Source organism: Gopherus evgoodei, chromosome 3 (genome assembly GCF_007399415.2).
Source record: "Gopherus evgoodei ecotype Sinaloan lineage chromosome 3, rGopEvg1_v1.p, whole genome shotgun sequence".
Lineage (NCBI taxonomy): Eukaryota > Metazoa > Chordata > Testudines > Testudinidae > Gopherus > Gopherus evgoodei.
In genome coordinates, this window is record NC_044324.1 from 158,759,377 (window position 1) to 158,775,378 (window position 16,002).

Genomic DNA, 16,002 nt, shown 5'->3' on the forward strand with positions numbered 1-16,002 from the left:
TGTTCAAATATTAAATATAAGTGTTTTTCCTTTTGGATATGCTTTTAATTATTTTGACCTGGCAAACATGGGTCACGTCCATCAGTCTAGACAAATTTTTAAAAAATAAAAATGGTCTTCAGACACATGTTGTTTTATGTGCCTGACATCCATGAGAGGCAATATCAGTGAACATCTGTGTTACAGCTGGCGCTAATGGTTGCAGAGAAGGGAACCCTTCTAACGCTCAGAAAATCTATCAGTTTTTTGGGAGGAGTGTTTAATATGTGCATAAAGCTAAACTGGAATTCTTTTATAATTTTGCATTAATTGATTGTTTTGCAGTCACTGCAGTATCTCACCAAGGCACATAAATGTGAAATGCAATCAGCAGACTGGGAGAAAGATATTTCGTCTTTTAAAGAATTGGTGAAAGGAGCCATAGAACTTGCCCGTGGTATGTTCACCCTGAAACGTTACATTTTATATTATTCATAAAGAAGAGAGAGAGTACTTAAGAAACTCACTAACAAAATATGTTCTTTCTTATCCTCAGATATTGGAACTGATATGGCACCTATTATTTGGGATATAATCTTGTTATTGCATGTGAAAAGTTTAGTCTGGGTGCAGTGAGCTAGAGTTCCTGAATACAAGATGAGGCAGCATTTAAAAGGCCTGTGAGCCAGCAAACACTGTGAGCAGCACGCAGTAGAGATCCCTGAAAGTTCCTGAGAAAATATGAGAGAAAATGATTCCTGTCTCAACCGTGAAAAGGGAGAGCACATTGGGGGAGAAATATTGTAGTGGTACTCTACAAAGCCTCCACAAAATAAGCTCAGCTGACTTGAGATACAAATTGAGGGGCAATTCTTGGTAGATTGTGTAGCTCTGGACTCTGACAGATTCTTTGCTGTTGGCTCCCTCTCAGTGCGATTCAGATAGATATACCGCCTATGATCTCTGTGTTCCTTGGCTTTCCTTCATTGGGGCTCAGATGTTCTTCTAGAGACCTTGGTCTTAATTAAGGGGAAAGGGGAGGAAATAAGTGGTAGTTCTCTGCCAAGCCCACCCACCCACAATGTCAAAATGAGATGCTGCTCAGAGTAGATTGTTCAAATCTTCATAATATACTTCCTTTTCTTACTTCACAGCTGAAAGAGTGAAAGATTTTAATGGTGAAATTTAAAGGACCAGTCTACTTGAAGGAAATTAGCACCAGTGTAACTACACTGAGGTATAGTGTAGTATAGTATACACTGGTGCAAACTCCTAGTATAGTTTCTCTGCAAGTGTGTAAAGTAGGGCTTAGACAATTTCATCCAGCAACAAACAGCAGTTGAGATCACTGGAAGAAACCAAGAACGCAAAATTAGGCTGAGCCACAAAGAAAGAACCCTTCTCAACAACTACTCCTTGACACAATGGATAAGCCAATAGTGGAGAGCAAGAAAGTAATAAGAGATTTGGCAATTAGAGTAATAAGAATAGCACAGGACAAACATCTGTTCAGGAGGATTAGGACGTTGTGCGGAAGCTAAATTATTTCTTCGTGTGATTCTTCGACACTTGAGGATGTTGGGCAGATGCCTGCACTATATTTACTCTTTGTTTTTTGAGTGATGGTCCCTGTTATATCCACTAAGGTTATACATAGGGCCCTACCAAATTCACAGCCATGAAAAACACGTCACAGACCGTGAAATCTGGTCTTTTGTGTACTTTTACCCTGTACTATACAGATTTCACAAGGGAGACCAGCATTTCTCAAATTGGGAGTCCTGACCCAAAAGAGGATTGGGGGGTGGTGGTATTGCCACCCTTACTTCTGCATTGCCTTCAGAGCTGGTGTCCAGAGAGCGGTTGCTACTGCCAGGTGCCCAGCTCTGAAGACTGCACGCTGCCAGTGACAATGCAGAAGAAAGGATGGGAATAGCATACCATGCCACCCTTCTTCTGTGATGCTGCGTTCAGAGTTGGATCACAACCCCTACAGTTATAACACAATGAAATTTCAGATTTAAATATCTGAAATCATGAAATTTACAATTTTTTTAATCCTACAACTATTAAATTGACCAAAATGGACCATGAGTTTAGTAGAGGTCTTGTTATACGCATGCGGCATGCATCTGGAGCAGAAGATTTTGAAAATAGTAGTGTCTGTTGGTCCACACACATGCCCTTGCTCCACCTCATGGTTTCGTCCGAGGCAATAAAAGGCAGAGCTGATCAATGGCGCCCTCAATTCTTTCTCACCACTGCATGGTCCAAGTCTGCACCTCCTGCCTTTGCTTGTTCTCAGTCAGTGGTGACAATCACCAACGCTACCTTTTCTGCTTGGGGGAAGCCCCACATTGAGGTGCAGTTTCTGCTTCTCCTTTCCAAGCCATACCCAGGAAGGCTGGGCCCTCTACCTCAAGAAGCATCTCATGGAGGTCACCGTCAGGCTACAGTCGGATCCAGGCTGAGGAACCTGCCCTGTACATTGGCCTGAGAAATCAAAGAGAATGCTTTCTACCATGGCGCTCCAGCCTAGTTCCACTGGTATTAGTGCTATGGACCCCATGCTGGGGCCTAGTTGTGATGCAAGAAAGCCTTTGCATAAGCATGACAGTAAGTCTTCCTCAAGGCCCAAGAAGGGCACTGCATCATCTACAAGTTTCAGACATGGAAAAGCAGCGTGTTTCACGGCTCACAAACACGACACGAAGTTGCACAAAACACTGGACCCGCTGTACTCCTTCCACTTATGCCTTCCGGATCAGCGCCACCAAGGTTGAGGGAACCTTCCGTTCCAAGACAATCCTCTGTTCTGGCTTTGGTTCTGACTACAGAGCATGTGCTGCTAACAATGGAGAGACTCAAGTCGGCACCTGGACCTCATGAACTCTTCGCCTTGGAAGAGGTGAGGTCTTCACATCTCCCAGTCCACTCACGCCCTAAGAGAATCCACCTCTCCTGCTTTGGACTTACCCTTTTTGAGTTGTGTTCCTGACCATTCCCCTACAACTTACACGGTTCCGATGGCACTGCCATTTATTTGATTAAGGTTCTGACTTCTTGGCATCGGAGGACTCAGAACGCACAATCTACGTCTCCTGTACCGTCGTGATGACTATTGAAAGTTCCTGCCATCTCAGTGGCAATACCCTCTCTTTCCTCAGCACAGGAGTCTTTGGTACCCTGCTACATGGGACCCTCTGCAGCAACCGCCAGATCTGCCTTGTTGGCATATTGGGGGTCTTGGCCCCAGTAGCCAGCTTTGGAGCCTTCCCGATCCACCTGAGAGGAGTCACTCATCTGATACCAGAGAAATTTCTCAAACTCCTTTTGTATCGCCGGCTTTCATTTTAAATAAGCCTGAGTCACTCTGCCATTACAAGCTGTAGGTTACAGAGCACAAAAACAGAATTGGCGGGAAAACCAAAGTAGGGGAAAGGTCAGCAAATTATAACTCTGAAGAAAACAACGGTTGCAGGCTAAAAATAGAACTGACCATTTGGAACGTTTGGAATGTTAGCATGCATCCAAGAAAGATCTGACCAATATTAGCAGAAGTGTCTAGAAAGTTCTGATAGTATAAAAGTCCGTGTGTCAGTGGGCAGAAGCTGGAGGGGGTCAGGAACTGACAGTAAAGAAGAACCTGCAGCAGAAAGCAGCACTAGAGGGAGCCCTGTCCTGCCACTGGAATGCAGAGACATAGACTGGGACACATAGGGAGGAAAGAAGAGAATGGTAGCAAAGAAGCAAGTGAGAAAGCAGCAGCCGCTGCAGAGGGAGTCCTGTGACTGGAGCAAAGTTATCAGACAGAATAGGCTTGTCAGTTAAAGTTATAGTCATACTGTAGGATGGCCTAGTGTTAGCGTGTACATGGGGGTAGGGTGGCAGGGGTAATAAAGATGTGTGTGTTGATTGTGGAGAGAATGTTTATATGTATGACCTAAAAAACTGTTCTCGGTTGCTGTCAGGAACCTACAGCAGACTGTCCATCTGAAGCAGGGCGCAGCCACTTAGGATAATTTCAAACTGCAAGGCAATATGGTTTAGGGTGCTCTTTCACTTGTTATAAAAGATTTATGTTTTTATCACATTAATATTGTTACTGTGTGTGGGATTGTTTGCACCAATTAAAAGGTGCCTTGCTTTGGAAAAGAATACTACTTGTGGCTGTCAGTCATTTATCAGAAGGCTGTGTCCATGTCCTCCAGGTATTTCCTTAGCCACCCTGGAGACCTATATCTTAGGAGGACAGATTGGTGATAGGTGAGCTATTTTGGGGGTACCTTAAATCTGTTTTTGGGGTAACAAATTGGCAAGCCAGCCAGAAGGAACTTAAGGAAAGAAGACAATTGACACAAGACAGTAGTGGTTATTTTGTGGTCAGGACTGCTAAATTATCCCGAGTGGTCATGACAACCAAGAAATAGTGGTTCTGTGAGCATTTTGTCTTGTCAGTAGCTGGATTCATCTTTGTCCATGATTTACGGTATAGGATTACAGACCAGTGGGTCTGAAAGGTGAAGGATCATAGACACAATCCCACAAGCAGGAAGATAGAAACTAGGGTCACAATCTGTTCCTGTCTATGTCCCTGTCATAGGGAACCTAGGACTCCAGTATTATTACCTTGCTGTGTGTGTCTAATAACATATAAATGGCAGCAAATAAAGGAGACTCAAGTACTGTAAAGGGTATGCTATTAGGAAAAGGGAGAATTTTGTTTTAACATATGGGAACGGTCCTTGGAAGCCTGGCACTTTTATTGGACCTAGTGCATATGAGCAGTTATGTAGGCAATGGAAGCTCCAAAGAAAAAGGCTGCTTTACAAGGTTTATTAATGGTAGCAATGGTTTTAGAAACAGAAGTACAGAAGTTAGTTGAGGAAAAGGGGAAAGACAAGGAACTGACTAACTTAAAAGCAGAAGTTGATATTCTGAGAACAGAGGCTGACACTTTTAAGATAGGGGTTGGCAACCTTTCAGAAGTGGTGTGCCGAGTCCTCAATTATACACTCTGATTTAAGGTTTCACATGCCAGTCATACATTTTAACATTTTTAGAAGGTCTCTTTCTATAAGTCTATAATATATAACTAAACTATTGTTGTACATAAAGTTAAATAAGGTTTTTAAAATGTTTAAGAAGCTTCATTTAAAATTAAATTAAAATGCAGAGCCCCCCGGACCGGTGGCCAGGACTAGGGCAGTGTGAGTGCTACTGAAAATCAGCTCATGTGCTGCCTTCAGCACACATGCCATAGGTTGCCTACCCCTGCTTTCAGCAATACTACTTTAATGCAGGAAGCTCATGCTGCAGCCACACAGAAGGAATTAGCTGATTCAAAGGTAGAGGCTGAAATTCTGAGAGCCACTGTGCTGGTATAGTGTCAGAGGGGTAGCCGTGTTAGTCTGGATCTGTAAAAAGCGACAAAGAGTCCTGTGGCACCTTATAGACTAACAGAAGTATTGGAGCATAAGCTTTTGTGCGTGAATACCCACTTCGATACTTCTGTTAGTCTATAAGGTGCCACAGGACTCTTCATTGCTTTTTGTGCTGATATAGTCTACCCAGATAGATATGTTGCAGAAGGAATTGAATAGTTAAGGAATACACAAGTTATAGGTCTCAGAAAGGCTGGGAGATTCCCTAGATCAGAATCAGCAGCTCCAGCAGCAACTGGATTATTGTTTTAGGGAGAAGGCTCAGCCTGAGGCTGAGAATTCCACAGTGCAGGTGAATACTTTAAAGGATGTCCTGCAGATTGAAAAGCTGTAGCACACTTATGATAAGCAATAGCAGAAAATTAAGCTATTAAAGGAGCAAGATTGTTGCTTCAGGGAAAACCATACTGCCACACAGGCAGCAGTAGCTGTAGTTCTGGATTCTCAGGACCAGCAGACCATGACTGATCATGCACATTGCCAAAAGACGGCTTGCGTGCAGAGGGAGATGCAGGCTTTGCAGATAGTTAATAGTGTGGCTTAGGAAAGTGGTGCTGCGATGATCATTGAGAAAGCTGTGCTCATAAGTTTGAAGGAAAGGAACAAGGTTAGCCCTGGTATTAGTCCAGTGAACTTTTCTGAATTCGCCTATGGAGGTAATGTGGTGAAGTCTTTCTTTCCAGGAGGGGATTCTGTGATGTTCTTTCTTGAAAAGAAACAACAGTTAAAGGCTGAAGGGACATTGGTTTTGGAATTAGGCATGGCAATGGAAGTAGTGGCGTCATCTAATAATTCAGGTGCTGCTGTGGATAATGTAGGAAAAACTGTATGTAAAATACAAAAGGAAGGATGGCCACCGCTGAGAAAGAAGATTGAAAAGGTATCGGTAGTGACCTTTTCTAATAGCGGTCCACAGGGAAAGAGATGACCAGCAAGGTAGACAGAATGGGGGGAAATGAAATAAAAAGGAAGGCAAAGGTAGAAATTTTAGTAGGAGACAGTGGAGACCCTCAGACTCACTGAGGAGTTGAGTTTGAAAGTGGCTATTGCAATATGAGAGCAGGGACCAAATTGACAGATTGCATACTGCAGAGCTGCTCAGAAAACTAGCGGACTACAAAGGAGCTGTACCCACATCTTCCCTGCCTTTCAAAAGTTCAGTATAGGGAAGCCAGGCACCCCCAATCTCCCCAGTTTCAGCACAAGATTCTGCTGGTTTAGGGGCACATTTAGATCAGAATACCTGGACAAGACATGACATTTAATAAGGGAGCATTTAAACAAGATATGCTGATACACGGGTGCCACTTACTCATTAATTAGTACTAAGAAATAAGACTTGTTTGGATCCCCAGTAACAATAAAAAGATTACAGGGAGTAGAACAGCAGAGCATAAATAATGCAACTATTTGGTCTGTCTTAAAAGCAGATAGAAAAACTTGGAGATTAAACAACTGATTTTAGACCACTTAACAAGATGATACTTATCACTGCTCCAGTAGTGGCAAAGTACCTGGAGGTCATGGCATCCATAGCTGGAGGAGCTCAATAGTTTACAGTCATTCTTCCCAACTGAAGCAATGGAAAAGAATTATTAATGTGTATAACTGTTTAGAAATGAGATTACCTAGTAACTAGAGATGTCAAGCAATTTAAAAAATAAATTGTCATTAATTGCGCTGTTAATAATAGAATATCATTTATTTAAATATTTTTGGACGTTTTCTACATTTTCAAATATATTGATTTCAGTTACAACACAGAGTACAAAGCGTACAGTGCTCACTTTATATTTATTTTTGATTACAAGTATTTGCACTGTAAAAAAACCCAAAAGAAATAGTATTTTTCAATTCACCTAATACAAGTACTGTAGTGCAATCTCTTTATCATGGAAGTTGAACTTAAAAATGTAGAATTATGTAAAAAACAAACAAACCGCAGCATTCAAAAATAAATTTTACCACCCACCTTCTGCACAACAGTTCAGAACTCCTCAGTCCTTTCATCAGCAACTCTACAAGCGTCCTCGTAAGCGTCAGAAGACCAGTGGTCCCATCCTCTTGGTCTGCCCATGTAGTCTTCCACACCACACACTCAGTCTTTGCATAAGTGATATTTGAGTGCATCTAGAGAGCCGTCAACTGCCTTGCATCCTATCATACGTGCAACCTGCCCCCTTTGGGGGACATCTAGCACTCTTTTTACCAGCTCGGAGTGCAATAACAATAGACAAGTGGGTCCTGGATGTCATTCGACATGGCCATCTGATCGAGTTCATGATGCTACCTCATCCACATGCCTCATCCAGGACTACTCTCATGACAGTATGCTTGCCCTAGAGGTAGACTCCCTGCTGCAAAGGGGATCGATAGAGCCTGTTCCTATGGCATTTCAAGGTGCAGGGTTCCATTCCACTTATTTCCTGGTGCCCAAGAAGAAGAGAGGATGGAAACCAATCTTAGATCTCTGTTGTCTCAGCCACTTCATACGTAAATGAAAGTTTCATATGGCAACCCTTGCAGCCATTATACTCTCAGTAGAAAGAGATATGTGGTTTATAGATCTTGGTATGCAAGACGCTTATTTCCATTTAGATATCCATCCTACCCACAGACAGTTCTTGATATTTACAGTAGGCCCACGACACTTCCAATACAGAGTTATACCATTCGGACTCACTACTGCTCTATGGGTCTTCACCGGTATCAAGGGATTCTTATATTCCCTTATCTCAATAACTGGCTGCTACAGTGTGATCCAGACAAGAGGCTCAAGCCTCAACCTCTTTGCTGCTCCTACTCCTTTCCTCCCTAGGCTGAGCATATCCCACACAGTCCGTATAGTACTTCAGGGCACATATTGATGTGGTCTATGCACATGGCTGCATACCAGAGGATAGATTTCAGGCCCTGCGAGCACTGATTACCACAGTGGCCGCTAGTACTTCTGTTCCAGCCAGAACTTGCCTGTCCCTTCTTGGCCACATGGCAGCATGCATGTACATCACTGCCTTCACTCATCTCCGCTTCTGATGCCTACAGCTGTTGCTCAAGAGAGCCTATTATCCCACACACCATTCTATAGACCACTTACTAACAGTTTCCCCCAAGGTTCTCTGTTCCCTTCAATGGTGGATGGATCCGGTTCAGGTTTTCACTGGGTTACCCTTTTTCCATCTTCTCCAAGCATAACAATCATCACAGATGCATTGCTCGACAGATGCGGTGCCCGTCTAGCCCCTGCTCCCTGGGGCAGAGTGCAGTGTAAAAGCCACTCATCATAGGCAAGGGGGTTCAGACCTGCTGCCTTCCTCTACCACCCAGTACCTCTATGGGCCTTGGACCAGGCCCTGCAGCCTGGGGAGTTGCCAGGCTGGCGCTCCCCTGCTCCTCTGGCTTTCCCCAGCCCTGCTTCACTCCCAGTACCCTTTCTGCCGGCAGCCAGGCCCTGCTCTCTCTCAGCCTGGAGAGAGACTCCTCTTGAGTCTCTGTCTCACATCCTTTTTATACAGGCCAGCTTTGGCCTGATTGGGGCATGGCTCAGCTGTGGCCACTTCCCCAATCAGCTGTCCCCAGCCACAGCCCTCTCCAGGGCTGCTTTCAACCCCTTCTAGGCAGGAGTGGGCGATCACCCCTCTCCAAGCCCCCATTTACCACATTCCATAAGGATAAAGTTTCCCTGCACTTGCATCCCCAGTTTCTGCCAAAGGTTGTATCTCATTTTCATCTCAACCAACCCACACACTTACTTGCTTTCTTTCTGAAGGCACACACCTCAGTGGAGGAACAGAGCCTTCATTCACTCAACGTCTGTGGGGCCCTGGCCTTCTGCTTGCAGAGGACGAGATCATTCAGGAAGTCCCCTAGACTTTTTATTGCTATAGCAGAAAGGATTAAGGGGCAAGCAATCTCTGCTCAAAGGATTTCTCAGTGGATTTCAGGATGCATTACACTCAGCTAGCTGATATTGGGACACACACACACACACACACACACATGGTGTATACCTTCTCTTCCCAGTACACCTTGGTGCAAGACTGCAATGGATGCCCTGTTCACCATGGCTGTTCTTCATTCCACAGTTCCATCATCTTCCTTCTCACTATGTGCCACTTGTTAATTGCTGTCAGTGGAATACAATAGGGACCATCACTCAAAGAAGATGATGAGGTTACTTACCTGTAATTGGAGGTTATTCAAGATATGTGGTCCCTATCCGTATTCCAGTCCCGCTTTCCTTCCCCTCTGCTGTGGATTTCTTGGTTCACAGTGGAGAAGGAACTGAGAGTGTGGTTGTTTCACCCTGCCCTTCATTGCCTTGGATGTAGTCATGAGGCAGAGTAAGGGCACATGTGCAGACCAGCAGACACTACTACTTTCAAAATCTCCAGCTCCAGATGTACGGCATATGCATATAAGCCTCAGCAGAATACAGATGGGGACCACATATCTTAAGGAACCTCTAGTTACAGGAAAGTAGCCTCCTCTTGTAAAGATGAGGAACTGAGATGTCAAAAGAAGAGGTGCTGGAATATATTGAAAAATTAAGGAGTATCAGTTGCCAATTAAGGATCATAGTGTACATACAAGAATTCTGAAGGAACTTAAGAATGAGGTGGTTGAGCTGTTAACAAAAATGTGCAATCTTATTAATATTAGCTTCTGTCCTGGAGTATAGTAAATGCATCTATTTTTAAAAGAGTACATGGGGTGATAGTGAGAATTATAGACCAATAAGCCTTACAACAGTACCGGTAATTACAAATTTAAAAAATAGAAATAGAATTATATAGCACCTGGATGATCTTGGTATGATGGGAACTAACCAACATGGCTTCTGCAAAGTAAAATCATGCCTCAGTAATCCCTCAGAATTCTCTGAATGTGCCCAAAAAATCAGCACACCCATCTAGACATCTGTGCGCCAGTGAAGTGTGTGGTGTGGTGTGTTTTCTCGTAGAGAAATATGAGGTCAGGGTTAAGGTTTTGCTTAATAGTGAAATCTTAAGGAATGTGGTGTATACGTAGTGTGTGTGTTGGCGGTATATGGGACTTTTTTTTTATAGAGTGGTAGGGTCTGTCAATACAAGTAGTGAGTATGACTTGTGAAGGTGAAGGAATCATAAAATATATCTTAACTGGACATATACTTGTTTACAGTTTTGTTTTCTCCTTAAGCAAACTTACCACTTTTAATCAAGTTTTCTGTTTGTGGGACATTATGTTCAAAATGTTTTATGACAGATCTTCAGTGTTCTGATTAACTGTTGGATTTATACTTACAGGCTATCATTATGGTGTTAAATGTTCCCCCCACCCCTTTGCTTTGACTTTTAGTGGCAATAAAGTGCAGTAAAAACAAATCTAATCACCAGGAAGCTTTGCAGATACTTTCTTCAGCTCGACTCAACCTGCGTGGCTTGTCATCCAAAGCAAAGGTGAGATTGGTTTAGAAATATCTCAAAGAATAAGTCTCTTTGACTTTATCCCCCAGCCCACCTCCTAAATAGAAGACATTTATAGATCAGATAATTCCCATGAATCACATTACACTATAGAGGGATGCTCATTTCTGCTTATTATAAGCCACATTTTTCTCTCCCTGGCTTTGCCTAAACCAAACCAATCATCCTGAAGTTTCCCAGGCAAATGCTTAGCCCAAGTTAGAATTTTATTGGAAAATGTCACAGAAACTGGCACAGGTGGTTTGGAGGGTTGGAAGGTTTCAGAAATTGAGTTATGTTTTATTTTCCATATGTGGACAGCATGAGAAGAATGCCAGGCAGGAAACCATTCTGGGAGCAGGGGTTGTAGGAGACCATCTGAAAAGCAATGAGCTCCAGCTATACATAGATTGTAAAATCTGCCAGAATTATTGCGACTCGGCATTATTAAATATTTTTTTAAAATTCCTAGACAAAATATTTTAAAATGTAGTTAGGTGTAAATAAACGTAACACTAAGCTTTTTTGAAAATGCCGTAAAAATGTGACAATTCAAAAATAAAATTGAAAATTTGTAGCTATGCAGTCATCGTTAATCCTGTCCCTGTACAACCATCAACATTCTGTCTTTCACTCTTCCTTCCCTTCACTGTATGGTGTAAGGTGTACTCATTTTTTAACTAAAGCCTGTTTCTGAATATATTTTTGTTGAATAAAAACTAATGTTCTTATCTGATTTTAAGATAGCTTCATCCTGTGTCTGTACTTAGGCAGCATGTGTAGAGTGTGAATTACAGAGCATAGGTTTTATATACATGTATATACATTACAAACTTGGCTAACTTAGTTCTCACCATTTAAATACTGTAATTTAAACATCTGGGCCTTGGAAAGTTGTATCTCTAGATATGTAAAAGCAGCGGAAAGTCCTGTGGCACCTTGTAGACTAACAGACGTATTGGAGCATGAGCTTTCGTGGGTGAATACCGATGCATCCGATGAAGTGGATATTCACCCACAAAAGCTCATGCTCCAATACGTCTGTAAGTCTATAAGGTGCCACAGGACTCTTTGCTGCTTTTACAGATCCAGACTAACACGGCTACTCCTCTGATACTCTCTAGATATGCTGACTTCATGACTAATGACACTTGTTTAAATACTGACTCCAGTACCTCTTGGGAATACTGGGAAATTATTGCCGTTTGTGTGTTCTGTTTTGATTCAGTAAATAGTAAAGGACTGTATGTCTATTCTTTAGACTGAGTATGACTCTTGAAAGGAGGCAGGAGTCCCTGGCATGAGTGATGTAAACACAAGTCCAGGTGGTTTAAATCATTCTGTATGGTGCAATCTTTGGAAGATTAAGAATTAGAGTCTAGTAAAATGTGTTCTTAATTCCAAAAGTTACTGATGAAATGAACTTGTCTGTTCCTGGCAGATACAGGTGTCTAAGTTTCTGGCGGTTCTAAGAGAAGTGAAATGGGCAGAGATTAAGTTGCTTGGGTGATCTGAATTGATTTTTCTATACGTTCCAATTTTTTGTCTTAAATTTTAAACTTCACAGTGTACTTCCAAAGTTTTTTGTGTGTTGTTTTTTGTTTAAATACTACCCCCTTCAAAAGTTTAGTGTTATACATGTCTGCTCAGCAGTAACTCCAATATAGCCATTTTTTCACCTGGTTCTTGTCTTTAGTTTGAGGACTCAGTGTTTGGGGAGCTTTTTGAACAAAGTACTGTTCTTTCAAGGTACTAAGAATGATCTTAGGTCTTAGACTAGTGACTTGTTCTTCAGAAGAAAAGAAAAAGCAGAGAAAATAATTAAAGATCAACTTCTAAAGCTTCCTCACCAGCAGAGATGATATGAACAAATCAGTACAGTTTCTATTAAAGTAATGTTGATTAGTCTAGTTCTTTAACAACGTTAAGAAAGTAGCAGATTAAAAAAAAAAGTCAGTGTAATGTAAGTAATGCTGAGCCAGTGTAAATTGACTAGCTGCATTACACAGAAAGGACCTAACTTGCCTGCCAAATTCCTAGTTTGAGTTTGCTGGGCTGAGTGTCCAAAAAAAATTGTATGTGTAGTTGTTAAAATGAACACATCTATATTTCTGTAAGAAGGAGTTCTTTGTTCAGTGACAGAGTGCTTGTGAAGCAAGTTGTTGACTCATGCTATGGAGATCCGAATAAACTTTTGTTTATATGTCCATCTTATTTTCATATATTTTGATAGTGGTGGTGACGTATAAATCCCATAGCAATCCTTATACCCTTCGTTGGTTTTTATCCTATCATAAATTTAGGCTTCACTCTGTCTTTTAGTCATTGAGTTTGATGAAGTGAATCACTCTATATATTTCCTTTGGATCAAAAACATGACATTTATGGCCAGATTTCCCTTTGATCAGAAGCATGACATTTATTCTGCCACCCATATTCATGCTAAGTGGTACCTCACTCCTCAAATAGTCCCATGCATTTCAATGAGACTAACTTGAGGAAAGCAACATGACTAAGGGTGGCAGAATCTGGCTGACGGGTAGCATTGCCTTTTAGTGGATAGTACAGAGGAGTGACTCAGTAAGTCTTGTGATCTAATCCCAGTTTTACTACTAACATGTTGTATGAATTTAATTCAGGGATCGGCAACCTTTGGCACGTAGCCCATCAGGAAAATCCGCTGGCAGGCCAGGACGGTTTCTTTACCTGCAGCGTCCGAAGGTTCAGACGATTGCAGCTCCCACTGGCAGTTCCCAATAGGGGCTGTGGGAAGCAGCGGCCAGCACATCCCTCAGCCCACATCACTTCCTGCAGCCCCCATTGACCTGGAACGGTGAACTGCAGCCAGTGGGAGTCGCGATCAGCCGAACCTGCGGATGCTGCAGGTAAACAAACTGTCCCGGCCCACTAGCAGATTTTCCTGACAGGCCGCGTGCCAAAGGTTGCCGATCCCTGCTTTAGGCAAATCATTTAACCCCTCTGCTTCACTTTTCCTATATGTAAAGGAAGGATTACAGTATTTTACAGGATTTATTGACAGTGAAATTTTAAAAATATAAATCACTGTATAAGTGCTTAGCATTATTATTACACTTCAGCTTCTTGTTTTCTGTTGATTGAGTTAATTATTGACAGATGCCTGCTGCCACCCACTCATGTTCTGACATCAAATGTGACAACATGTTTATTTTGGCAATCTGGAACAAATTATATACAGTATAACATACTAGGAAAAATTACCAAGTCAGTTAAAATTCAGAACGACTTCTACTTTACCAAACAGATCAGTCCACACAACAGTGTTTTGTGAACTTCACTGTGAAGGGAGGGTCTGATTCTGTTTACAGAGTTTAGTGGCAAAACTTGTTAGATTTTATTAGTGGGAGGAGTGGGCCTTAACAGAAGCCTGGCTTTCCTAGGCAGACTGGAGAACGTCAGGAGTACTGAAAAGGAAACACGCTCTGAGTCTGAGAAGAGAATGATAGTCATTCACTTCTATGTGTGCCTTCTGTTTGTTCACCACAAAGTGGCATTGGTGGATCAAGTTAAGATGAGAGAGACAACCATGGATGCAAAAAAAAAAAAAAAGAGAGAGAGAGAGAGAGATCAGAGGTCATGATATGCAAATTGGGGACTTTAATTCTGTTTGTAGGATGATCTCGCTGCATCTAGTTTAGATTATGACTGTAAATATAATTAAATATTGTTTTTGTTATGCAGCAACTTTTTGCCGATGCAACAAGCAGTGAGGTTTCCAGTGAATTAGTTGATGACGTAACAGCTATGGACAGCATGATTGCTGAACTGCAAGAAATGAGCAACCAGCTGAGGAATCAGTGCTGAGATAAAAATAAGATTTCCTAGAAGGAAGACAAGGATGACATGCTTTACTTGCTCCAGTTTCTGCTGATGAAATTGCAACAACTGTAACACATAACACAAATTTTTAATAAATGTTTTCCTGTACAATATTGATGTCTTTACAGTCAGATTCCCTAAGCTTCTAAACTGTTTTTAAGGTCATGTCTACTAAATCTCTTAAATTATGTGTCTGCTTCTGTGGGCCTGAGTTTTCTGGAATAAAACCAATTGTATTTATAAGGCATTTATTTAGGATTAGTTCTTCCTGAGTGCATTATATAATTGACTCCAGGATATAGCTGTACACTGCTGCAGAGTGGAGACAGTAAGAGATCCCAGTGATGATATAGCACAGGAGGAAATGCAAAATGATTTAAATCTTGTCTTAATTGGAAAAAGAGGAAAGGTGAGAAATAGGAAAAATTCTAGTTTGTTACATTTTTTTATTTTCTTTTATCTCAAGCAAATCATGTTGTCCAAGTAGCTGGGTACTTGCAAGGTGAATATTTAATGAAAAGTTATTAAATGAAAATATAGTGATGGACACAGCAGTATTCAACTTGCATCATTTAAAGTAGAGGCCGTGAGACACGCAGGGAGACTTAGGAATCTCAGCCACCAGTTGTTTTTTTTGTTTTGTATTTTTTTAAGAATATCTACCTTTTGGTACAATCTGGTTTATTTCAAAAGAAGAAAAAATGCTTTTTAGAATAATTTTTGAGCCCTAGCACTAAATCATCTCTGGAAGGAAAGTTTTACCATTATCAAGAGAGGTGTGAAATCCATGACAGGCAGGGGACCCTCCCAAGTTCTCCTTTCTACATGGTGGCAGATTTTAAACAAGAACCATCCCACCACCACCTTGGACACGTGTTTCTTAGATTCAGCAGTCTTGATTTTTCAAAATAAATAATAATGGCCACTGATTCTGGGTGGCATACACATTTTTAACAGAAAGTTGAAGATGTGCAGCATGAGCTCATTTAGCAATCTGGGAGTAAACCCTCATTATTTTCCACTTACACACATCTATCTACCCCACTATAAGTATTTCTTCACTTGATGTGGCCACATGTAAGGGTCCTACTCTCTTCTAATGCAGCCTGTAGTGTTCCATCCCCACCCCACTCACTTTGCAGACATCCTCCATTGCACAGAACATAGACAGCTTTGACTTTGACCCTGACTGATTCTGTGTCTGGCCACTTCTCTAATCATGGAAGACTTCACAGAGGTCATGGAAACTAAAGCTACCTTCACTCTGAGATATT

The 16,002-nt window shown here is 41.7% G+C and overlaps 1 protein-coding gene across 2 annotated transcripts in view; it reads left to right on the top strand.

Moving 5' to 3' along the window:
• Positions 1–15,275, top strand: part of TTC27 (tetratricopeptide repeat domain 27) — a 196,778-nt gene extending 181,503 nt beyond the window's left edge. The window contains exons 18-20 of one of the 2 annotated variants that reach the window (XM_030557129.1): positions 325–436; positions 10,764–10,864; positions 14,591–15,275. In XM_030557129.1, the coding sequence (XP_030412989.1) occupies positions 325–436; positions 10,764–10,864; positions 14,591–14,713 (336 nt within the window). In that variant the 3' untranslated portion in view covers positions 14,714–15,275. Of the gene's footprint in view, positions 1–324; positions 437–10,711; positions 10,865–14,590 lie in introns of those variants that run through there. The other variant, XM_030557130.1, reaches the window with a different exon arrangement.
• The last annotated feature ends 727 nt before the right edge of the window (positions 15,276–16,002 follow it).